The sequence below is a fragment of the Cervus canadensis genome, chromosome 4 (assembly GCF_019320065.1).
Source record: "Cervus canadensis isolate Bull #8, Minnesota chromosome 4, ASM1932006v1, whole genome shotgun sequence".
Taxonomy (NCBI): domain Eukaryota; kingdom Metazoa; phylum Chordata; class Mammalia; order Artiodactyla; family Cervidae; genus Cervus; species Cervus canadensis.
The window spans coordinates 90,818,867-90,845,345 of NC_057389.1; the positions used below are offsets into that span (position 1 = coordinate 90,818,867).

At 47.1% G+C, this 26,479-nt stretch overlaps 1 protein-coding gene across 4 annotated transcripts in view; it reads left to right on the forward strand.

Moving 5' to 3' along the window:
• Positions 1–8,155: 8,155 nt before the first annotated feature.
• The window catches only part of INSR (insulin receptor), a 141,273-nt gene continuing 122,949 nt past the window's right edge, over positions 8,156–26,479 (forward strand). For 2 of the 4 annotated variants that reach the window (XM_043466510.1, XM_043466512.1), the window contains exon 1: positions 8,156–8,757. In XM_043466510.1, the coding sequence (XP_043322445.1) occupies positions 8,658–8,757 (100 nt within the window). In that variant the 5' untranslated portion in view covers positions 8,156–8,657. The remainder of the gene's footprint in view (positions 8,758–26,479) is intronic. The other 2 variants (XM_043466509.1, XM_043466511.1) reach the window with 2 other exon arrangements.

Here is a 26,479-nt window from a genome sequence, read left to right on the forward strand (position 1 = left end):
GGGACCCCGTAGACTGCAAGCACGCCAGGCCTCCCTGTCCCTCACTATCTCCCAGAGTTTGCCCAGGTTCATTTCCTTTTTAGCTTTATAAGATTTTAATATTTTGATGTGTGAGAGTGTTACTGCTTTCCTGATTACTCAGTAAAAGATCTTTTCCAGATCTTTCTTCTCATTGCTAGTTTTTTTTTTTTCCCCTTAGCTGGGTCTTCATTGCAACGCACAGGCTTCTCTCTACTTGTGGTGCTCAGGTTCCGGAGTTGCAGTGGGCGACGTGTGGGCTTTCTTGCCTCGGGCCATGTGGAATCTGAATTCCCTGGTCAGGGATGGAACCTGCAACCTCTGCATTGGAAGGTGCATTCTCAACCTCTGGGCCACCAGGCAAGTCCCCTGATGCTGATTTAATTATTCTTTTAGACCAGTGGCTCTCAGTCGGTATTTTGCACCCCCAGAGAACACTTGGCCGTGTCTGGAGACAGTTTTAGTCGTCACAGATGAGGTGATATAACGGCATAGAGACCAACTGCTACTGCTACTGCTAAGTCACTTCAGTCATGTCTGACTCTGTGCGACCCCATCCCTGGGATTCTCCAGGCAAGAACACTGGAGTGGGTTGCCATTTCCTTCTCCAATGCATAAAAGTGAAAAGTGAAAGTGAAGTCGTTCAGTCCTGTCTGACTCTTTGCGACCCCATGGACTGCAGCCTACCAGGCTCCTCCGTCCATGGGATTTTCCAGGCAAGAGTACTGGAGTGGGGTGCCATTGCCTTCTCCGATAAAGACCAAGGACGCTGCTAAATATCCTATAATGCATAATACAGTCCTTGCAACAAAGAATGATCTGGCCCTAAATGTCTGTAAATCCTGAGGTTGAGAAACCCTTTTCTAGATGAATATCAGAATAATTTTCCTCTATTCTTTTAGGTACAGATTTTGATTTAAATTGGGTTTAGAAATTCTTTTTTTTTTTTTGGAGGAGGAGGGATGGTCCTTAGACTATCCTTATTTTCTTGTCCAGAAATAAGCCCCCTTTTTTTTGGCCATACCAAGTGGCATGTGATATATACATATATCTAAATCCCTGCGCTATACAGCGGAAATACACACACACGTGCACATATATGCATACACATCCTTTTTTCATGTTCTTTCCCATTATGGTTTATCAGAGGATATTGAATACAGCTCCCTGTGTGATACAGTAGGACCTAGCTATTTATCCATCCTATATGTAATAGTTTGCAGTTGCTAATCCCCACCTCCTACTCCATCTGTCCTCCTTGGCAACTACTTATCTGTTTTTTATGTCTGTGAGTCTGGAAAACAGTTTTCTTTAAATTGTAATTTTTATATAATTTTTTCCACCTAGATTCAGGTAACTGTCACTCTCAGCCAATAGGAAAGAGTCCTGGACCTTGCCACAGTGAAAGGAAATGTTTCTGAGAAATAAAAATATTTTATATGTGTTCCCTCGCGTCTTTCATCTTTCTTGAAAACTACACTGGAAGGAAGGAAGGAGGCAAGAGACGCAAACATCACAGCGGTAAGACGTTCACATTAGTTGCCAGTACTCTCTTAATATTTTTTGTCTTATTCAGGACGAACAAACAGTTTGTCTCAGCAGCTCTTCCATCTCTTTAGCATTTTATTTGTTAAGTTCAGCCACAATCTAAATTCTCTGAAGCTGGTTAAGACGAAGCTTCAATTTGGACAATGCATCAGAAACCAGGAGAAACCCATTACCCAAAAATTCCCAGGAGCTGGGACTTCCCTGGTGGTCCAGTGGCTAAGATTCTTCATCCCCAATGGAGGGGCTCTGGTTCAATCCCTGGTCACAAAACTAGATCCCACGTGAAACTAAGAGTTTGCTTGCCACAACTATGACCCAGCACAGCCAAATAAATAAATAAGTAAATATTAAAAATTCCCATGGGTTGCAGTTCGGTCGTGCTATAGATTTTGGAATATGTGGATTCGAGTGTGGGTGCAAAATGGGAATATGGAAGGGCCTGATGATTCAAAATCCGTATCCACATCTATTGATAATGGAATGTCATTCAGCCATTAAAAAAATGAAGAACTAATCCTTTGGGCTGTGAGATCAAAGCAGTCAATCCTAAAGGAAATCAACCCTGAATATCCATTGGAAGGACTGATGATGAAGCTGAAGTTCCAACACCTTGGCCACCTGATGCGAAGAGCCAACTCGTTGGAAAAGACCCTGATGCTGGGAAAGATTGAGGGCAAAAGGAGAAGGGGGTGACAGAGGATGAGATGTTTAGATAGCATCGCCGACTCAGCAGGCATGAATTTGAGCAAATTCCGGGAGATAGTGAAACGCAGGGAAGCCTGGTGCCTGTAGTCCATGGGGTCACAAAGGGTAGGACATGACTTAGTGACTGAACAACTAATCCACGCTACAATATGGATGAGCCTCGGAAACATTATGCTAAGTAGTGGAAGTCACAAAGTCACATAATATATGATCCTATTTATAGGAAATGTGCAGGCTAGACAAATCCATGTAGGCAGAAATTAGATTAGCAGTTGCCAGGGGCTGAGGGGAGGGAGAACGAAGAGTGGTTGCTTAACGGGTATGGCGTTTCCGTTTGGGATGATGAAAAAAATTTGGAACAAGATAGTGGTAAAAGTTGCACAACATCATACTGAATGTCACTGAATTGTACCCTTCAAGATGGTTTCAATGGTAAATTCTATATTATATATATTTTACTAAGATAAAAATGAAACAAAAACAATAGCCGGGTATTTTGACTAAGGGTCAGACATGGAGATTTTATGAATAACGGTGCTTTGTGGAAGTGTTGAAATAACCCCCCATGAGAACAGGACAGGCAGACATCAAGCTGTGTAAGTATAAGATGTCTGTTTTTATATCAATTTTCACACCCTGCCTTTATAGTCTCAAAGGAAAAATAAAACCCAGGAAAAAGTAGGAAGATACTGGAAGTTACTACAACTTGTCAGTGTAAATCATATGTGAGTGGAATCAGAGAAGAAAGAAAAGAGAAAAGACAAGGACATTTTGAAATATTTGAAGTGATGAGGCATTTTGAGGAGAATGGAAAAGTCTCCCTGTTTCTTGGGGGAAAATTTAGTTAGGTTGCTTTCAGTCTTTGTTACAATGACTATCTTTGAGAATACTTCTTTTTACACCCATGGAGAATATTTGTGCAGCATCTAATTTCCTAGAGGTGAGACCAGTGGGAAAAAGCATCAATGCAATTTATATGCTGAAAGTCATTGCCAAATATACCCCCCTCGTTGGCTGAACTCATTTATACCAGTGGTTGTTTTTTTTTTTTAATTTAAAAAATTTTTAAATAAAAAATTTAATATCATTAAAAAATATTTATTTGGCTGCACCGGGTTTTAGTTGAGGGATAAGAATCTAGTTGCAGCATGTGGGATTGAGTTCCCTGACCAGGGATTGAACTTGGGCTTTCTGCATTGGAGGAATGGAGTCTTAGCCCCTGGACCACCAGTGTTTATACCAGTGTTTATGTGCGTGCATTCTCACTAATCTTCACATTGTGTTACCATTTTCCTGACTGTTGGCAAACTCAATTGAAAAAGACATGGGCATATCTCTATCTATGAAGAAAGTTGAACATCCTTTTATATATTTCAATATTTTTTGTGTTCCATCTTTTTTTTTTCTTTTCTTTTCAGTGGTCTGTCTTTGTGCCCATTCATGTCCTCTGCCATTTTTATTTTGGCAAATAAAAGTTTGGACTTTTTCTTCTCACTGAAAAAATTAGTATTATGTATTATACATTATGTAACATGCCATAATGCATGCCCTTTATCTGTCACTTAAGTTGCACATGTTTTTCTCACTTTTAAAAATCTGACGTTCGGTTTTACGCAGGATTTTATTTCACTATTCATATAACTCAATGTTTACATAGCCAGATTTGTTATTTTTAGATTTTAGATTTGCATCTTGCTTGAAGAGATGTTCCCTACTTTGCAATTATAAAACAAAATTTCCATACTGCAGAGTCTTATGCTTTCTTTTTTGAGCAGCTATGGAATTCATCAAATACATCTAAAAATATTTATTTATTTGTTTGGCTGCTCCAGGTCTTAGTTGCAGCACTCTGGACCTTTGATCTTTGTTGCAGCCTGCAGGATCTTTACCTCGGTTATGTGGTATCTAGTGCCCTGAGCAGGGATTGAACCTGGTCTCCCTGCATTGGGACCGTGGAGTCTTAGCTGCTGAACCACCAGGGAAGTTTCATAAAAGACATTTTTAGTAGCATAGAGATGCTCATGTACCCTAAATCTATGAAAACGCTGATCTTGATGACTAGACTTGCTAGCGTTGAACCATCTTTGCCCTCCTGGCCCAAGTTCCACTTGATCCTGGTGTGGGTGTCATGTTCATGCAAGCTTCTGCCTGGTTCTGTTAGTAAATTCTCGCTGCTGGGTTTTTGCACTGCTACCCGAAAGGCAGGTCCATCTGTAGTTTCCCCCTCCATACTCCTAAATGTACTCTATTAAAGCAGGTTTCCATGACAACACAGGAGTCAGGATTTACACTGGGCTTCCTGCTTTAACATAACGGAAAACTTTAACATAACATAATGCACGGTTGAGGGAGATTGTCCCAAAGGGACTTGCTAAAGGAAGACCCAGCGAGGTGGTGGTGGTGTCTCTCCAAGCCCTCCTCGATGCATAACAAAAGTACAGTATTTGGTGTTTATACTCATGAACCGTGAAATGATCTCTCTCTTTCCATCATGTCTTCAAGTATGGTATGTGTTTAAATGTCAGACCAAAGCCAACCTAAGATAAACAAAGCCAAACGAAAGTCCCAAGTGGTTTTTCAAAACTATTAAAGCTTTTATTAATAATTTTGACATGATGTCAGACTTCCTCAGTGGTAAAGAATCTGCCTGACAATGCAGGAGACTTAGGAGATGTGGGTTGGATCCCTGGGTTGGGAAGATCCCCTGGAGAAGGAAAAGGCTACCCACTCCAGTATTCTGGCCTGGAGAATTCCATGGACTGGGGAGCCTGGTGGGCTACAGTCCACGGGGTCACAAAGAGTCAGACACAACTGAGCAACTCAGTACACACTTGCACAGACGTCCAGAAAAGTTGCACAAATAGTGCAATTAATCCTTATATACACATTTTTTATCAGATTTACCAATTTCATCACACTTTTAAAAATCACACCTGCTTTGTTCTTTCTCTGTCTCTTTCTTTTTTTTCTGAACCATTTGAGAGTAAGTTGCAGATATTACCTTCCTTAACCCCTACATACTTCATTTGATGTTTATTACCTAAAGCCAAGGACATTCTATTACATCACTTCTGTAAAAGGATCAAAATTAATATTGATACAGTATCACTGTGGAACTGATAGACTCTTTTCAATCTTCCCCAACTGTCCCAATAATTTATTTTATTACAAAAGAAAATCCAGGAGTAATTTTGATCATTTTGTTAAGCCAGGTTTTTCTTCCATGAAGCTACCATTTTTCTTTTTTTGGACAAGTATGCTGCGGAGAGATACTTGCAGACCATAGAAATACCCCATTACTTTTCAAGCTTCCAACCATCACTTTTAGCGTTCATTGATGGCTCTTGTCAGAATCAATTATTTTGGAGATTAGCAAATGGTGATTTTTCTACTTCCACTCCAATGCTTTTAAGAAAAGTCAGAGGTTGACTTTCATTTTTTACATCCTGGTATTTTTTTTGGGGGGGGAGGGAGGGAGCTTATAGAAGAAATAGTGAGTTTTTTTTTTTCCTGGAAGTGAAGGTGTCTTCATTTTCTCCCAATAAGTCACAACTACAATGATTCTTCTGACTTTATGCCTAACTTTATGTGGAGGTCTTGCATCCTGAAGGATTTCCAGAGGGCAGTATGTCCCTTGGAATTTTAGCAAATGCCACCTGCCTGAAATTGTTGGTGGCTTTTCAATCAGTTCAGTTCAGTTGCTCAGTTGTGTCCGATTCTTTGCGACCCCATGGACTATAGCACGCCTGCCTCCTCTGTCCGTGGGATTTTCCAGGCAAGAATACTGGAGTGGGTAGCCATTCCCTTCTCCAGGGGATCTTCCTGACCCAGGGATCCAACCTGGGTCTCCTACATTGCAGGCAGATTCTTTATTGTCTGAGCCACCAGGGAAGCCGACCCTTCGATATAAACCCTTTAATGCATCCCTGTTGCTTTTAGGATAAAGGGTGTGTTGAAGACAACCCTTACATGGTATATCCCTTCTAGTCTCGCCTACCAGCCCAGCCTCCCTCTTTTCTTTCTTTGCTCCAGCTACATTGCCTGGCTCAGCTGTGAGGACCCTGGCCTGTCCTCTGGGCCTTTGCACATGCTGTTCCCTCCACGTGGAACACTTTCTTGATGCTTCCCTGGGCTGGCTCTGCCTCCTCAGATTTCAGTTCAAAATCGCCTCTTTGGAGAATCCTCTGCCTCTCCCCGCCCCACCTTATAAAACATCTGATGTGTAACTTAATGGCTTTCTCCCCATGCTGGGTTGTGAGGTCTACAAGGAAACGAATGGTATTTATTTGGCTCCCTGCAAATCCCCACTGCTTACTGCATGTTGATTTTTCTACTCAACAAATATTTATTAAGCAATGGATATGTCAGTCACTGGGTGTAAAATACTGAACATGATGGACAGGATTTCTGCCTTCCTGGGAAGGGGTGAATACATACAATAAGTCAGAATTTCAAGACACCAGTGTGTTGTCCGGAACAGGAGCAGATGGAGCAAGGGAGAGGGAGTGTTTGCAAAGTGTGGTCAGGGAAGGCTCATTGGAACAGACAAGTGGAGCCAGACACCAGAGGGACGGGGAGGCAGGAATAGATTTGAGTTAGAAGAACAGTGGGCCCAGCTACTGGCAAACTAATATTTGTTTAATAGATGAAAGAAAGAATGAATGCCTTCAGCCGACCGTTGTGCTGGGTGCTTTGGCATGCTTTATTTCCCCTGTGAGACTGTGTGTGTGCATGCGCATGCGTGCTCAGTCATGTGTCTGTGTGTGTGTTTGTGTGTGTGTACGCACACCAGCTCAGTCATGTCAAACTCTTTGTGACTCCATGGACTGTAGCTTGCCAGGCTCCTCTATCCATGGGGTTTCCCAGGCAAGAATACTGGAGTGGGTTGCCATTTCCTCCTCCAGGGGATCTTCCTGACCCAGGGATCGAATCCAGTTCTCCTGCATTGGTGGGCAAATTCTTTAGCACTGAGCCACCTGGGAAGCCCTCACAAGTCACCAAATCTGACCTGCAGGTATCCTTACATGCATCATACAGATGAGGCTCATCGACAGACAGTAAAATTACTCATTCAAGGCCGCACCGGAAGTCCTAAGTGGAGCGACCAGATTCTCACTCGGTTCTGGCTTTTCTGTATTTAAGGCCCCTCTTCGGCAAGGCGGGGTGGCCGCAGTCGTGTGACCGACATTCAAACACACATGGACTCTGGGTCTGCGTATTGAAAATGGGGTGTGTCCACCTGTGTCCCACGCAAGATCTCCAGCGCCTGGTTTGCACTTTTTTTTTGAGAGTTTCTACACTTTCTCCAAGGGGTCATTTCTCCACCTTGAACCACGCATCGTGCGCAGGGGCCCAGGCTACCGAATACTTGAGCGCACGCGGCAGGCGCGTGCACGTGGCTGTCCCCAGGGGCCTGGCTCTGGGCGGCGGCGCCCTCCGGGGTAGGACATCTGGGGCGCTCGAGGGCCATCCTCACTGGCCAGACTGTGACGAGGGGGAGGTGAACGCAGCACTTAAGGGAGTACCAAAAAGCCGAGGAACTACGATAAACAAGATTTTAATGCAATATTTTAAAAAAAATGAATTTTCCAAAGTCCCACGAAGAACAAACTAGCAAAATGTTTTAAACACGGGATCCGACTTGCTGAGTTGGTCAATCTGGGGCGCTCCCGGGCTCTGAGACAGGAGCCCTGGGGCTGTACGGGGCACTGGGGCTGGGCAGGGATCTGGGGCGCCCCCTCGGCTAGGGCGCGACGGGGGCCTCCGGCGCGGGGCCCAGGATAGGGAGACTGGCGGGCGGGCGGGCGGGGCGGCGCCTCCCCCCTGCCCGTCCTCCTTCCACCCCTCTCGGGCCTCTGTCGGGCGCCGAGTCCCTTCCGAGCCCAGATCCGCGCCGCCTTTTCCCGCGGCCCGAACGGGGCCCAGCTGACGGGCCGCGTTGTTTACGGGCCGAGCAGCCCTGGCTCCCGCCGCCCGCCCGCCACCCGCCAGCCCAGGTGCCCGCCCGCCTGTCCGCACGTCCGTTTGTCCGCGCGTCCGAAGATCGGAGCTCCAGAGCGCTCGGGGCCAAGAGCCTAGAGTCAGGGGGGCACAGCGCGGGGCTCTGGGCCCTAAGATCGTTGGGACGGGGGCCCGGGCCGCGGGGGCCCGGAGTCGGGACCGTCTCCACCCCGCCGCACTGCCGGATTCGTAGCGGCGGAGGCCGCGGGCCCCTCCCGGGGCCGTTTCTAGAGCCCTCCCGGGCGCAGGCTGCGGACCTTGGGCGGCCCGCGTGGAAGAGAAGGACGCGCGACCCCCAGAGCCTCTGGGGCGGCCGCTTCGGAGCATGCACCCCGCCGGCCAGCGCCTCGCGCTCTGAAATTTCGGCACCCCGCGCTCCCGCAGCCATGGGCGCCGGGGGCCGGCGGGGGTCGGCAGCCGTGCTGCTGATGGTGGTCGTCGCCGCGCTGCTGGTGGGCGCCGCGGGCCACCTGTACCCTGGAGAGGGTGAGTCTGGGGGGTCCCGGGGTGGGCGGGAAGCCGCGCGGGTGGGGAGGGGACCCTTTGCCAAAATGGAACCACCCCCCGTTGTGGACGGAGTGCCGTCCTCCGTCGGAGGGCGGGTGGCCCGCACGGTTTCTCCGGCCTCGCGGGGGGCGGGAAGCCGCTGACCTTGGCCTTTGCCCGCTTGGGCTCGAGGCTCCACGACCCGCAAGCGGGCCCCGGGCTGGAGGAACCTTGCCCTAGTGCCCGCCCCTCCGCGAGCGCCTCTCCCGAGAGCGCTCCTCGAACCCCCGTGTCTGGGCCTCTCCGAGCCCACCACCTGGCTCCAGAGACGGGACACGCGTCCTCTCTGGGTCGCCTCCGAGAAGTGGGGTCATCGGACACTCTCGGACAGCCAGATGCCCCGGGCACAGACGGTTTGGAGTGACTGACTGAAGGCAGGGTGGTCCCTTGGGATCCCAGCAGCTTGGTGACGCTCCCCCAGGGGGCGAGGAATTGTAGAACCCGCCGCTTTCTTTCTGGTATCTAGACCCACGGCTACCCCTGACTTCAGTTCCATGTTTATACTCTGGAATTCTGTTTCCAGATGTCGGAGGCAAGCTCTAGCCCTTGGCAACAGCGCAACTGTAGTAGCAGTAATGTCGGCTTTTATGATTATTATAGCTAGGGTTACCAGATGCCTTGGGCTGGCCGGTCTTAACTCTCCGGATCTCTGCTGCAGCCCGTGGAGGCCGATACTGTTGTTGGTCCATTTCACAGAGGCGTAAACTGAGGCTCAGGAAGGACACAGAATTCACTTGCCCCACAATCAGAGCTAGAGAGAAGACAAACCTCTCCGGTGGTGCCAGGGCCCAGGGCTCTGCCCAGCTGCCCACGCCCCAGGAGCCCCTGGTAACCTCCCTCCTCCACCCCTTTACCTGTCGGCTGGGCAGGTCTCTAACCTGGGGTCAGCCCAGCACCCCGCCCCCTACCTCCCTCCTCAAGTCTCCCTCATGAGTGTCCCTGGGCTGGGGAGAGGGGGCAAGTCCCAGCATTTTCCCTGGGCTTGACAGCAGGTCTTTCTGGCTGCAGGTCAAGGATGGAAAATCCTTGAAGAGAATGTAACTGGGGTTTCCCACCATGATGGCGGAGGCCCTGCTTTCAAAATATGTGTTGGGTTACTTCTTCAGATTTCTCCATAAAAGGAAATCAGTCCCGATGAGGAAGGGGTCAGGCAGGGAAGGAGCAGAAGTTCCTGAGTTGCCTGTAGGTGAGTGGGGATGCACGAGAGAGCACTTGGGGGCTCTGGAGTTGACAAACCGGGTTTGTGGAGCACCTCTGCCAATTAGGCAAGGTCTCCAGGCGCCCGAGTGCCTGGTATACAGTGGGTGCTCCTCCAAGGAAGGAGAACAGTGGATTTAGGCTCTTGTTTATAAAAAGACAAAAACCCAGACCAGCTGTTAGATCTGTATCAGGCTTTGCACGCCCATGCGCATGTGTGTCTGTGTGTGCGTGCACACCTGTATATGTATGTGGTTCCTTGCTCCTCTGTTCCTGGTAGCTTTAGTAATTAATGGTGGATTTGTGCCTGGGCTGGCTTTCCTGGTGGCTCAGATGGTAAAGAATCTGCCTGGAGGAACCTGGGTTTCATCCCTGGATCGGGACGATCCCCTGGAGAGGGGAATGGCTATCCACCCCAGTGTTCTTGCCTGGAGAATCTCATGGACAGAGGAGCCTGGTGGGCTACAGTCCGTGGGGTCCCAAAGAGTCCGATAGGACTGAACGACTTTCACTTTCAGGGGTCAGTGGATGGATTTACCACTTCTTACATGTATATAGCTTCCACGAGGGAGAGGCTTATGTTTCTCTTGTTCACTGCCACAGTTCCAGAGCCTAGAGCAGTCCCTGACACCCAGTAGATGTTTGATAAATTTATTTATTTTGACTGTGCTGGGTCTTCATTGCTGTGCTGGGCTTTTCTCTAGGTGTGATGATCGAGGCTACTCTCTAGTTGCTGTGCACGGGCTTCTCATTCCGGTGGCTTCTCTTATTGTGGAGCCCGGGCCCTAGGGCACGCGGGCTTCAGTAGTTGTGGCACGTGTGCTCAATACTTGTGGCTCCCTGGCCCTAGAGCACAGGCTCAGTAGCTGTGGCACTCGGGCTTAGCTGCTCTGCAGCACGTGGGATCTTCCCGCACCAGAGGTCGAACCCCTGTCCTCAGCATTGGCAGGCGGATTCGTCACCCTTGGACCACCAGGGAAGTCCTAAATATTTGTTCTAGATTCAACTCCTATCCTTCCTGTTCTCCGTAGGAGTCCAAGTCATGTCTCCTTTATTCTTTTTTTTTTTTCTCTTTTTATTTATTTATTTATTTTTATTAGTTGGAGGCTAATTACTTCACAACATTTCAGTAAAACCTAACTGACACAAATATAAGCAAAGGCTCCGCAGGTGCTATCCTACACACTCTGCATTGATAATCTCGATTAATGCTCACCACAGCACTCTGAGGCAAGGTTTATTATCCATTTCGAAGGTGAGGAACTTGGATGAGGTGGCAGTGCTGAGATGAGAACCCCAGTTTGTTAATAAAAGGTTTCTTAACAGAAGGTTCTTCTTGGGACTCTGAGCCTCCCCGCCCCAACTCCTGTGGTATAAAGGTTAACAAAATACTCTCAAATAAATGACATGTGATGCTCTTCGGAGGTTTGGGGAGGGGCGAGGAACTTTCCGGATTGTTGGTTAATCTCCAGCAGCAAGCAGTGTGGCATTCTGTCTGGGGTGGGGGTGGGGTCAAGGGAGATCAGTGGGATTTTGAAGGACTGAGGACTCTATCCTCGACATCACGTGGGATGTGCCAGCCCACTTCATCCCCGCTGTGGAGTCTCTGTGGCTTGGCTGAACTGGGCAGTGGTTTTCCCTCCCATGTCTCCTTGGGTTGACCCACTCTGGCCCGAGATGACCCAGAAGCACCGCGAAGTCAGAGAATGAAGGCAAAGTGGGATTAATTATAGTGGAAACCGAATCTTGGCGGGGGCAGTGAATTGATGAGTTGAGGTGCTAGATGTTGCTTTTGGATCCCCCTTACCTCTCGAGGGTGGAATCTGATGTTTCTCTTGTGGGTTTTCTGGTGCACTTTGGGACCCTCAGAGCAGAACTTCTGCTCTCTGGGTCAGTTCTATGAAGTTCTTCCTAGTCTTTGCTTCCTTCCTGATGACCTGACCCTCGACCCTGCCCTGCTCATTCATAGAGGTCACTGGGGGCGAGCCTCACCCCACTTCCTCGTTGAAATCCTTTATTTTTTGGCTAGAATAGACCTTCTCGATTTCCGTGCTCTTGATCTATGAGGTTGGATGGTTCTTGGTTGCAGGGGGCTGTCTTGTGTATCTTAAGATGTTGCGCACCGTCCGTGGTCTCTGACCTGTAGCAATGCTCCTCTCCAAGTCATGACCACCAAAAATGTCTCCACCAACTGTCCTCGGAGTTGAGAACCACTGCTTTTGGTGCTAGTGGTAAAGAACCTACCTGCCAATGCAGGAGACACATATGAGATGTGGGTTCAATCCCTAGGTCAGGAAGATCCCCTGGAGGAAGGCATGGCAACCTGCTCCAGTATGCTTGCCTGGGAAATCCCATGGACAGAAGATGCTGGCAAGCTACAGTCGATGGGGTCATAAACAGTCAGACACGACTGAAGTGACTTAGTATGCAGGACACTTATCCACTTAGGTCCCCTCCTCTCTCCCCTCTGTTCAGGGATCTCCATCCGCCCAGGAGCCTTTTCTTTTCAGCCTATAAACACTCAATACTCCCCAGGGCCTGGCTACCCACCACCCACCTTTTGCCTTCCTCTGTCAAGCCTCCCCCAACCGCTGTTGGGCACTCATCACCCTTGCTCTCTCACCTTTCACCCACTGCTCTACCCACAGCATCTGGCTTGTGTCTCCATTGCTTCGCCCATGGTGCTAGCAAAAGTCCTTCCTCACCTCCCAATGGCAGCCTCACCCTAGTTGATGTCTCTGGGTTTTGCCTCCCCTCTCCTGATGAGTTTTCACCTGAACCTGGCTCCTCCCATCCTCTCTCTTCTTTTCCTCTGCTCCTTTTCCGGGCTGTTATTATCTTTAGTCTTCATCGAGGGCCATTCCCTACTCTGACTCTCTCTCTCACGCTCACTTTTTAATTTATATGCGGTCAAAGTCTTTAGAACAGGGGTCAAACCCTGCCCGCCCACGCCTGTTTTTGTAAATAAAGTTTTATTGGCATGCCGCCATGCCCATCGGTTCACGCATCCTCTAAGGCTGCTTTTGTGCTCTAAGGGCAGAGTTGAACGGTTGCGATCGCGTGGCTCCCAACAATATTTACACTTGGGCCCTTTCCAGAGAAAGTTTGCCGACTCTGGATTTAGAACAAACTCCTCAAGGATCGTTGTGACATGCCTCATAGCTTGTGTGGTCTCTGGTTCGACTTTGAATGAATCAAGTTAAATGAAATTCCCGGGAAAAACACCATGTTTTCCCCTTTACAGAGAAAGCCTTATTAAAGAAACTGATACCATTTGCTGTGCTGAATGTATGGGTTCTGATGGTGAGAAAATAACTGATGTTCCTTCTTTGGGTGTGTGTGTGAATGAGAGATCTTTGGATTTATTTGTTTAAACGGTCTTCTTGGCATTGAATGAGGACTCTGTGCTATCCGCCCTGTCTCTAGTGCCAAGAGAAAGTGGTATCTGCTGGGAGATACCACTTGAGGGGCCTCTTGAGAACCCCTTATGTAAATTTCTATGAAGAACACAGTGGGAGTGACTTGGTTTATGTTTTGCAATTGGACCATATTTATGGTTTTTAAGTTAAAATAATAACTGCATTCTCATTGCAAAAAAAAATTGCACAAGTTTAGAGGGGGAAAAATAAAAGTTCCCTTTTGCCCCTAAAACCATTGTGTTTCTGTCTTGGGAGATGACTATGCTTTGTTTGGACTTCCCAGGTGGCTCAGTGGCAAAGAATGCACCTGCCAATGCAGGAGACGCAGATTTGATCCCTGGGTCCGGAAGATGCCCTGGAGAAGGAAATGGCAACCTACTCCAGTACTCTTGGCTAGATAATCCCACGGACAGAGGAGCCTGGCAGGTTACAGTCCCCTGGGGTCACAAAGAGTCAGATATGACTGAGCTTATACATGCACACATGCACACACACACATACACAGGGGCGTGTGCTATTTTGGTGTGTATCTTTTTGTTTTGTTTTAAATATTCATTTATTTATTTGGCTGCTTCAGGTCTTAGTTGTGGTGCATGGGCTTCTCTCTAGTTGTGGCAGGTGGGCTCCAGAGCCGGGGGGTTCAGTGGTTGTGGCACACGGGCATGGTTGCCCAGCAGCATGTGGGATCTTAGTTCTCCCGACCAGGGATCAAACCTGCATCCCCTGCATTGGAAGGCAGATTCTTAACCAGTGGACCTCCAGGGAAGTCCCTGTTTGGTGTGGATCTTTAAATATTTTTATTATTAAAATGGTGGTACAGTAAATCTGACTTTTTTTGTGTGTGTACAGTTTTTGCAGTTTAACCCCTGCATAGAATTGTGTAGCTGTCCCCATAGTTAGGACACAGAAGTGTCCCATCTACCACCACCCAAACTCCTTCTAGCCACCCCTTTGTCATTATGCTGTCCCTACCTCAAAGCCCTGGCAACACTTGGCATCCCTATAGTTTTCGCTAGACTTTTAAAAGTGTCTTAATTCCTGCGACTTCCCTGGTGGTCCAGTGTCTAGGACTCCATAGTCCCAGTGCAAGGGGCCTGGGTTTGATCCCTGGTCAGGGACTTAAGATCCTGCATGCTGTAACCAAACATCCCACAAGCCACAATTAAGACCCAGGGCAGCCAAATAAATGAATAAATATTTTTAATAAGTATATTATAATTGAGTCAATAGTCTTAAGCTTGAAAACTTCAGTGCTCATAAGATTCTCATTTTTTCTGGATTCCATATTTGTGAATTCAACTATTTGTGAAAATTTATTTGGCTTCCCTGGTGGCTCGGATGGTAAAGAATCCACCTGCAATGTGGGAGACCTGAGTTCAATCCCTGAGTTGGGAAGATCTGGAGGAGGGCATGGCAACCCACTCCAGTATTCTTGTCTGGAGAATCTCCATGGACAGAGGAGCCTGGCGGGCTATAGTCCATGGGGTCGCAAAGAGTCAGACACAACTGAGTGACTAAGCACAGTATAGCACATTTGTAATTCCAAAATAAATACTCAGAGCTTTAATGGTTATTCCTGGCCATGCACCAGAAGGCACAAGTGGCAAAAAATTGGGATCATCTGACAGGCATGTTCCAGCTCAGATCAAACAAGGTGACATCTTGCCTTCTCGTTGCATCTCTCCTGTTGTGGATTCATAAATCCCCAAGGATTACAACATCCTTAAAATTTTTTTAATTGAAGTATACTTGGTTCACAATGCTGTGTTAGTTTCCGTGTACAGCAAAGTAATTCAGTTCTATATACGTGCACATTTGTTGTTCAGTCACTCCATCGTGTCCAACTCTTTGCAACCCCATGGACTGTAGCCCACTAGGCTCCTCTGTCCGTGGGATTTCCCAGGCAAGAATCCTGGAGTGGGTTGCCATTTCCTCCTCCAGGGGATCTTCCTGACCCGGGGATCAAACCCGCATCTCCTGCATTGGCAGGTGGATTCTTTACCGCTGAGCCAGCTGGGAAGCCCTTGAGAGATGAGAGATGGCAGAGAGCCCCTGGCCTGTGTTTCAAGGAGTAGGGAGGTCCTCCTGTGTTCTGCTGACCCCGGCGCTGAGCCATTCCCCAGTGGCCATCGGGGCTTCTAGAAACCTATTTTGTTTCCAGCAGCGTGAGGTTCGTTCTGTGTTGCCCAGTGCAGACTGGTTATGAGTTCCATTTGGAGTTCGAGGCAGACTGAGGATTAAAATTTGATGTCAAATTGGAGCCTTTCTTTCAATTTGTTCAGGGGATGGGGTCCCATCAGGATGAGAAGGTACCTTCTGTTCCGTGTTCAGGAAGAGCAGGCTGTTGCCAGGAGGTGTTCGCTTCTCTCCCATGCCTTTGTGAGAAGGTGGAAAACATAGGTACTTTGGAAAAACTGTGTTTTATATTAAGAGTGTGGGAAAAGGTAGTGGTTGGACACAAAGGGATAAAGAAAGCAGGGCACCCCCTGTTTTCTGATGGCCTGTCTGTGACTTCTCGTTGCTCATCTGTTTTCAACCATGGATCTGGTTTCCTTGCAGGAGGTCAGAAAACGGATAAATTCTCACTGAGACTTTTCTTCCTAATTATATTCAGTTACACGGTATTGAAGACATCTGCTACTTTTTTTGTCCTTGTTGTTGTTGCAAGACTTCTCTTGGTTTTCTTTTTGAAAAATTTGTTATTTATTTTTGACTGCACTGGGTCTTCATTGTTGCATGTGGGCTACTCTCTAGTTGCCGTGCGCTGACCTCTCATCGAAGCAGCTTCTCTGGTTGCGGAGCACAGGCTCTGGGGTGTGCAAGCTTCTGCAGTTGCAACGCTCGGGTTCAGTAGTTGCTGCACGGCACGTGGGATCTTCCCGGACCAGGGATCAAATCTGGGTCCCCTGCATTGGCAGGCTGATTCCAAGAAAGTCCCAAGACTTCTCTTGGTATTTTTTCCAGTGTCTTTTGTGGCATCATCTGTATACAGGAGGCAGGACTCTTGAAATGGCATGGAAGCCCCTTGTAATCTTGTGGTTTGATGGGTGATGTCCTTGAGGTGGTCTATACAGAGGTATGGAATTGACTGGAGGGATTTAGCCTAGCTGTTCTGTAGCTTTCAGAGAAGCTTGTGGAAGATACGGGTGTCAGGGTGACTGTGGGTCTTTGGTCCTCTCTCTGGTTCCCTGGTCTTAAATACTGTGCTCTGCAGACCTCCCATACCCCTTCCATCCTTTTATCCTCCTGGTTTTATCACATACTGTTATCACTTCTGCCTGCATCCACCCCTCTCCCCAAGCTCCGAACACCCACTGGATCCACATCCCAGAGCATCCCAAAGGCCCCCCCAGACTCATTGTGCCCCAGTCTGAGCCTGCTGTCCTTGTCACTGGTTCTATCTGGCCCTCTCCAGGTTCGTCAACAATGGTGCCTCACCCCCTGCCCCCACCCCATCTCCCTGGGGACCGAGTCCCCACTGATGCTGGTTCCTTAGATGACTCTGTGGTCTTGTCTGTTTCCTTTTGCACCCACCCACCCCATGACAGGCCCACTAGGCCAAGCCACAGAGGTGGTTCCAGAGTGCCCTGTCCAGTACCTTCTCTCCCCTACTACCAAAGAGACTTTTCTACTTGCTGCTTCCGTCCGTCTACAGCTGCCAGCTCAATCAACCCATCCCCCTGGCAATTGAGCCTGGCCTTAGCTGGGCAGAGTGTGGTCTCAGTTCCTGACTTCATGACTGCACTTCCTTGGGGTTCTCTCTTCTTTATGTGCTTGCGTTTGCTTCCTGTGCCCCAAGGACCTTTCTTCCTTCTTTTCCCCCGTGGATTCCTACTTTTTCCTCATGGAACTGGGTCAGAGGCCTCTTTCCTCCCCTCTCTGGCTTCATCGCCCACCCCGTTCTCCTTCCCTTTCTGCACAGACTGGGTGTATCTGTCTGGGTCCCCACAGACACTGGTCTGCCCAGTGGAGATGCGTTCTAGCGAAACGCTGACTACACGGTAAATGAAACCGTACTCTAAGTGTGGATCGGAGAAGGGCTTGATGCATGTTTGTCTAAAGTAGAAAGCAGTCTATCCCAGAGTAGGCAGGTCCTGGAAAGGAGGGGAAAAGAACTGTTGTGGTCTGAATTGCCACCTCCCCGCTCCCCACTCATCGGTTGAAACCTTAACTCCTCAACGTGGCTGTATTTGGAGAGAGAGCTTTTAGGAGGTAATTAAGGTTAAATGAGGTCATAAGAGGACAGTCCTAAACTAATAGGACTGGTGGCCTCAGAAGGAGGAGGGACTTCCCTGGTGGTCCAGTGGTTAAGACTCTGACCTCCCAATGCAGGGGTCCCAGGTTCGATCCTTGGTCAGGGAACTAGTTTCCACGTGCCACAGCTAAAGCTCACATGTGCTGTGACTAAGGTGGGGTGGAGCCAAGTAAATTAAAAAACAAAACAACAATGAACAACCCCAACCCCAAAGAAGGCACCTAATGGTATTGATCCTGGAACAGAGTGCTCAGACGAACAGGTGGGGCTGGAGGGGTGACCCAGGTTGGGTAGACGGTATGTTTGTCCTACGTGAGTCCCTGTCATATGCTTGGGGACCTCATTTAAAATGCAGATTCATGGGCTGGGCTCCTAGAGACATTGATTCATTTGGTCCAGAGCTGGGCCTAAGAATCTGCATTTTAACATACACCACCCGCCCCCAGCACTCCAGATAATTCTGACGGTCCACAGAGAATTTTTATTAATGGAAGCAATACTCTATTTTTAAAAATATTTATTTATTTATTTATGGCTGCGCTGGATCTTCGTTGCTGTGTGGGCATTTTTTTTTGCTCATTTTGGTAAAGAGGGGGTACTCTCCAGTTGTGGTGTGCAGACTTCTCATTACAGTGGCTTCTCTTGTTGCAAAGCATGGACTCTGGGGCGCTTGGGCTTTAGCAGTTGTGGCCCGTGGGCTCAATAGTTGTGACTTCCGGGATCTAGATCATAGGTTCAGTAGTTGTGACACACGGGCTTAGTTGCTCTGAGGCATGTGGGATCTTCCCAGATCAGGGATCGAACCTGTGCCTTCTGCATTGACAGGCAGATTCTTTACCACTGAGCCACCAGGGAAGTCCTCCACTGAATATTTTGAGAAATGCCGTGTGATGGCTAAGGACACAGGTGTGGGAATCCTAAGGACCTACGTGTGATGTACTGAATTGTAACCTCGCCCCCGCCCCCACCCCGCAAACTCACGTGTTGAAGTCCCAACCCTCTAACCCCTCAGAATGTGACTGTCTTTGGAGATTGGGTCTTTAAAGAGACAGTCAAGGTAAAATGAGATAATCAGCATGGCCTCTAAGCTAATCATGTGTCCAGTCATGTCCTTCTCTTTGTGGTCCCATGGACTGCGGCCAGCCAGGCTCCTCTGTCCGTGGGATTTCCCAGGCAAGAACACTGGAGTGGGTTGCTGTTTCCTCCTGCAGGGGATCTTCCCGACCCAGGGATCAAATCCACATCTCCTGCACTGGCAGGTGGGTTCTTTAGCAGTGAGGCACCTGGGAAGCCCATTTGCTGATAAGACTGATGTCTTTATAAAAGGAGATTAAGACAGACACACCCAGAGGGAAGAGCATGTGAGGACACAGGGCAAAGACGCAGTCTACAAGCCAAGGAGAGAGGCTTCAGAAAGAATCCATTTTGCTGGCACCTTAATGTTGGACTTCTGGCCTCCAGAATTGGGAGAAAATAAATTCCTCTTGTTTAAGCCACCTGGTCTGTGGTCGTTTGTTAGGGATGGCACAGTAGACTAATATGCTGGGTTTAAATCCCAGCTCTGTCTCCTTCTGGCTTTGTGACCTTGAGGAGGACATGTTTCTTTCTGAGCCTCAGTTTCTTTCCTCTTTGAGGAAATCTGTCTTGGTGACAGTTTGCCTGTTGCCCAGACCCCAATCTTGTGCATCTCACACCTCAGGGTATTTACTGCCCTTCTGTGACCAGCCATTTCCAGCAGAACCCATCTCACACACTTTCGTTGTTGTTGTTCAGTTGCCAAGTCATGTTCAATTCTTTGAGACCCCACAGACTGCAGCGCACCAGGCTTCTCTGTCCCTCACCATCTCCTGGAGTTCGCCCGAGTTCATGTCCATTGAATTGGTGATGCTGTCCAAGCATCTCATCCCCTGTCATCCCCTTTTCCTCCTGCCCTCGATCTTTCCCAGCATCAGGGTCTTTTCCAATAAGTCAACTCTCTGCAAGAGGTGGACAAAGTATTGGCGCTTCAGCTTTAGCATCAGTGCTTCCAGTGAATATTCAGGGTTGACTTCCTTTGGGATTGACTGGTTTGATCTCCTTGCAGTCCAAGGGACTCTCAAGAGTCTTCTCCACAACCACAATTCAAAAGCATCAATTCTTTGGCACTCAACCTTCTTTATGATCCAACTCTCATATCTGTACATGACTACTGGAAAAACCAAAGCTTTGACCATATAGACCTTTGTCAGCAAAGTGATGTCTCTGTTTTTTAATATGCTGTCTAGGTTCTGGCTGAAGTCAGTTTTAAGAGCCAGTCTTAAGAGCAGGCAGGTGGAGACTCATAAGGATATCTGGCACCTCAGTGTGCCCAAGTTCTAATTTCTGAAGGGAATAAATCTGGGAATTGGTTGAAAGTAGCTTGGAGTGAAGAACTGATATGTGTACGTGGCCGGACACTTGTTCTCCTCTATTCTTCCTACCCATCATCACGTGCTTAGCAACATTCATAGATGAGGAAACTGAGGCACACAGAGATTAAATATATGACTCAGGATTATACTGTTGGCAGGGGCCCATGCTGGAGTGGGAGGCCAGATCTGTTGGGTTTCTCTCTCTCTCTTTTTAAAAAAAATTGCCTGTTTATTTTGGCTAACCAGCTCTTAGTTGTGCCACACAGGATATTCCATCTTTGTTGAAGCACTCAGGATCTTCACTTGCGGCATGTGAACTCTCAGTTGCGGTGTGTGGGATCTAGTGCCCTGATCGGGGATGGAACCCAGGCCCCCTGGATTGGGAGTGTGGAGTCTTAGCCACTGGACCACTAGGGAAGTTCCCAGGTCTGTTGGGTTTCTAGTGTGCCCTGAAACTGGTGTGCGTGGTGGCCTGACACCTGAACCCAAGACTTGTTGGCCAGGACTCCTGAATTTTGGAAGAAGCAGTGTTAAGACTGGAAAGAATGTAGAGAGGAACGTGTGGCCCCAGAAGAGGCCACAAGGGAGCATTTGAAGAATGTTTGAAGAACGTACAGGCTTGAAAGCAAAAAGTATAACTCTTAGCATTGTAAAGAAGTTTCAGAGTCTTCTAGACATCTCCCTCCCAGATCCTCAGTATTTATTTGCTGTTTTCATGGTGAAGAGAAAGCCAGGGGAGAGGGGACACTTTCCAAGATGGCTCTTCTATCTGTCTTCGCTCCAACTGCGAAATTCATAGATTCTTCTGGCCAAGAGGGGAACTTCAAGACTAGTACTGTCTGCTTTGATGGAAATAGTCTACAGTTGCACTATCCAATATGGTGGCTACTATCCACATGGTGCTCTTGAAATTGTTCAAATAGGTTTTTACGTTAAAGTCTGTATAGTCAAAGCTATGGTTGAGAGTTGGACCATGACGAGGGCTGAGTGCTGAAGAGTTGATGCTTTTGAACTGTGGTGTTGGAGAAGACTCTTGAGAGTCCCTTGGACTGCAAGGAGATCCAACCAGTCCATCCTAAAGGAGATCAGTCCTGAGCATTCACTGGAAGGACTGATGCTGAAGCTCTAGTACTTTGGCCACCTGATGCGAAGAGCCAACTCTTTGGAAAAGACCCTGATGCTAGAAAAGATTGAAGGCAAAAGGAGAAGGAGGCGACAGAGGAAGAGATGGTTGGATGGCATCACTGACTCGATAGACATGAGTTTGAGAAAATTCAGGGAGATAGTGGAGGGCAGGGAAGCCTAGTGTGCTACAGTCCATGGGGTCAAAAAGAGTCAGATGCGACTTAGACTGAACAACAACAAACTTTAATTCATTGAAACGTAAATGTGAAAAATGTAAACATAAAGCCTTGTTTAACTTTAGTTGATTGAAATGTCAGAAAATCAGTACTTGATTCTGTTATTGAACAACTGTTTTTTAGGGGGATACAAAGAACCCTACATTTTCAATGATTCATTTTGTGGAATATGCATATACTGATTGAGTATTTCTGATCAAAATTTAGCATCTAAATTGAGACATGTTGCAAGTGTATAATACACATGGCATTTGGGAGGCATAATGTGAAAAAAATCCTGTAGTTTTTTTTTTTAGTATTGCTTACATGTTGAAGTGAAATTTTTTGATACATTGGATTAAGTATATTTAATTCAGTGTTTCTTTTTTTACTTTTTTAGATAAAATTTAAAATTCTATCATGTTTTTATCAGAGAAGGCTATTTTAGACCCTACACACCCTGGTGACCTATAGTGATGGGCTGTAGCTTGCTGTCACTCTTGACCTTCCAATGAAGTAGGCAGAACAGAATAATTCTTATTGCTCTGTTTGTGTAGGTCTTAGTCCTGGTGTCACCTCCTCTGGGAAGCCCTCCTTGACTGTCCTGGGCTTAGTCAAGTAGCTTGTTTTTTTATGATTTCTTCTAGCCTTTGATGCTGTCCTTAACTAACTGAGATATCCTCCTCAGTTATACCTTCAGTTGATTTGAGTAGTTAATAGCAACTATAGTCTCTGAGACCCAGGGCAGCCTGTATCCTATTCTTTTAAGCACTTCCAGTCCTTGGAACAGTGGAAACAGGTTTTCAGCAGATAGGTGCTACAGGAGTGAACGAAGAAAACCATCTTTAGCAAGCTTCCTCCAGGTTGTCACCGCATGGACATTATTTCATTGTTTCCTATTTAAGTCACATTCACCTGCTTCTTCATTAGGTATGTTTTTGATAAAACAGAAGTGGAGAAACTGTAACATAGTTACAGCATAAACTTTGCCTTTAATTGCTGGATTGAAATCTCAGTTACCCCTTACAACTCATTCTGTGTGAATCTTGAATTTTGCTCACCACAAAAATGAGCATGGACCATTTTGTTTATCTACTTCCTCTGGGATTAGTTTTAGAATTCATCAAGAGAGGACTTCCCTAGTGGTATAGTAGATAAGAATCCTCCTGCCAGTGCAGGGAATACGGGTTCGATCCCTGGTCTGGGAAGATTTCACATGCCCCAGGGCAACTAAGCTCGAGTGCCACAATTACAGAGCCCCAGCTTTAGAGCCTCAGAGCTGCAACTACTGAGCCCATGGGCCTGTGTCTGCAACAATAGAAGCCACCGCAATGAGAAGCCTGAGCACTGCAACTAGAGAGTAGCCCCTGGTCACCACAACTAGAAAAAGCCCGTGCAAAGCAGTGAAGACGGAATGTAACCAAAAATCAAGTAAATAATTTAATAAAGAGAGAGAGAGTGTGTCTGCCAGAACATGGCCAGGTGCTTCACATAGTGAGTGTGTTGGCTGTCACCAGGACTGCCCTCCTCCCTTGATCCCGTGGTCCTTCCCTATCTGTGTCTAGAGTGATGGTTAGCCAGGTACCACTTACTGAGGGCCTGAAGCATCCTTAAGTTTCCCACCCAGAGGTATTACAAACCAGTGCAGGGTCCTACATATATTGCTGGCACTACTTCTAACATCCTCTGGGTATTTTCTGTCCCCGCAGTAAATTGCTCTATTGTCTTATACTAATAGGGACACATACGGCTTTAATGAGGAGAAGGAAATGGCAATCCACTCCAGTATCCTTGCCTGGGAAATCCCATGGACAGAGGAGCCTGGTGGGCTGCAGTCCATGGGGTAGCAAAGAGTCGGACATGACTGAGCCACTAAACAATGACCACCACCACTATGGCTTTAATGACTTGAGTTAGAGTCATTGGAGGTTAAAAAATAAAGCAATTCTTTGTTGTCCCGGGTAGTTGTAGTCATTTAATTTTTCAACAACAACTTTATTGAGAGCTAATTAAATACCATACAATTCACCTATTTAAAATTTACCATGTAGAGGTTCTTCGTACATTGGTACATTCACAGAATTGGGCAACCATCAATATGATCAATTTAGAACATTTTCATAAGTCCTCCCAAAGAAATCCCATACTTTTTATCTGCCACTCTGCATTTCCCTCTCTTGAACCCTTTGAAACCAGTAATCTACTTTCTATGGATTTGCCTATTCTGGATATTTCATGTAAATGGAATCATTCCACATGTGGTCTTTTGTGACTGGCTTCTTTCACTGAGCGTCATGTTCTCAAGGTTTTGTAGCTAGAGTCAGGGTTTTCTCCTCTGTTATTGTTGAACAATCTTCCTCTGTATGGACTTGCTACATTTCATGGACATGTAATGTTGGCTTGTTTCTCCCTTGTTGGTTATCATAAATAATGATGCTATGGACATTTGTACACACATTTCTGGTTGGACCTATGTTTTCATTTCACCTAAGAATGAAGTTTCTGGGTTATATGGTAACTCTTTGCTTAATCTTTTGAGGGGCTACAAGACTGTTTTCCACAACAGCGGCTGAGCCATTTTCCATTCCCACCAGTAATGTACAAGCGTTTTAATTTCTCCACTTCTGTGTCAACTATTGTAATTGTCTGTCCTTTTAATTTTAGCCATCCTGGTCAGAGTGAAGTGGTATTTCACTGTGGTTTGGATTTGCATTTCCATGATGTTCAACAGCTGGTTAATCTTTGAATGCATGTTCATATCTGATTTCTCCCACAACTTGGGAAGGATGGTGTTTGTGTATCTGCACCAATTTCACAAGTGTGTGTGTGTGTGTGTGTGTGCAGGTAACATAGAGTTATGAGGCTCAGGCTTGAGAAGCCCAGACCTGTGACCAAGTCTAAGTACACTGCTAGATATAGTACAGGACACCAAGTTAAATTTGAATTTAATATAAACAATGAGTAATTTTTAAGGATAAGTATGTCCCAAACATTGCAGGCTTACCTAAAAAGTACTCCTTGCTTATCTGAAATTCAAATTTAACTGGGCTTTCTGCATTTTTTTTCTAAATTTTTAATTAACTAATTTATAACTGTGCTGGGTCTTCATTACTGCTCGGGCTTTTCTCCAGTTGCAGTGAGTGGGGGCCACTCTCTAGTTGCAGTTCAAGGGCTTCTCATCGCAGTGGCTTCTCTTGTTGCAGAGCACAGGCTCTAGGGTGCTTGGGCTTCAGTAGTTGCAGTTCCTGGGCTCTAGAGCACAGGCTCAATAGCTGTGGTGTATGGGGGCTTAGCTGCTCCAAGGCATGTGGGATCATCCTGTGCCAGGGATAGAACCCGTGTCTCCTGCATTAGATGGTGGACTCTTTACCACTGCGCCACCAGGGAAGCCCTGTCCTTCATTTTTATTTGCTAAATCTGGCAACCTTGAATGTTACTGGTAGGTCATATGTCCTTGGCTGACCTGCTTTGCCCCTCAGAGTTTTCTCATCTGTGGGGTGCAGATGGAGCCTGTTGGGAGGGATCAAGGTGCGGTACCTGTCTGGACAGACCTCTGTGTGTAGATGCTGTTGATGTGACTGAAGCTGGGAACCTTAGACAAGGCTTGGGTGGCATGAGTGTGTGGTGTTGGAACTGACATCCTAGTCCTCTCGATGGTGTCTCCCAACCTCTGAGTGAGTGAGTGTGTGTGTTTTGGCAAGGAGAGGCTGTCTAAGGAGTTCACATCTGATGAATGTTAACTCCAGTATAAGGAACACAGGAGGAGGGAAAGATCTAAATAAGTATATGGAGGAAAGGAAATCAGAGAAGCCTTCCTGGAGGAGGTGGCCTCTGAACTAGATCTTGAAGGATGATGAGCTGGATTTCAAAGTAGGGAGCTAAGGTGTAAAGAACTTTGACAGTCAAAGGGACTCAAGCTACTGTATTCAGAACAGTGGCCACTTGGTGCACATGTCTATTTCCATTCATACTAACTAAAGTGAAATCAAATACCCAGCTCCTCAGTCTTATATAAGCCACATTTCAAGTGCTTGACAACCACGAATGGCCGGTGGCTTCCATATGACCAGCACATATGTAGAACATCTCTATTGTTGCAGAAGTGCCGTTGGACTTTGTCAGAGTAAGGCAGGGGTCACCAGACTACCATCTCAAGGGAAAACACCAGCCCACAGCCTGCTTTTATAATAAAGGTTTATTGGAACACAGCCATAGCCGCTAGTGGTCTCTGGGCTGCTTTTGAGCTGTAACGACAGAGTGGAATAGTCTAAACAGAGACTGACCGCAAAGCAGAATGTATTTACTATCTGAACCTTTATAGAAAATATTTGCCCGCCCTGGTCTAGGGGGGGTGAAAGCACAGAGCCTAGAGGTGACACCATGATGTGTTTGGGAGAAATAAACAGCAACAAAATAGCTGACATTAATTGAGCACCTACTGTGTGCTAGTCACTGCTTGGGTGTCTGCATTATTTCATTCCCTTCTCTTCATAGGTCATGTTATGGGAGGGGTGGGGTTTGGAAGACCCTCTTGTAATTGGAGAGTAGTGGACAGGCCTGTTTTACGTGGTGCAGGGGATGGAGGGGCAGAACCTTGAGAGCTGTGAGAGGGAAAGTGCAGGGTGCTGGGGAGCCATAGAGGGTGTCAGAGCAAGGGAGAGACCACCTGCAGGAGAATAGGTGTGCAGGGTGTTTGTACTGGGGAGATCAGACTCTGGGAAGCCCTTGACACACTTGGATAAAAGGTAATTAGACTGTGGCTGCCTGCCAGGAGGGCGGGTTGGGAAGGAGAGTCAGGAAAATGAGAGAATTGACAAAACACAGCCAGGTCTCCTTGCCCCATTTCTGATGTGGGCACCTTTATCCCCATAAATCCATTTCCTGAAGATGTTTCACATTGACTCACTGGGGACGGCTCCCCTTTCCCCTTCGGCACCTGCTGCATTACTCAACCCCCTGTAATCCCAATGTCTCCATTGCATCATATTTGATGTGATGGTTTTAAGGTTTCTAAACAGGTACTGCCAAAGGAATTATTATTATTCAGGTTTTTTGCCTTTT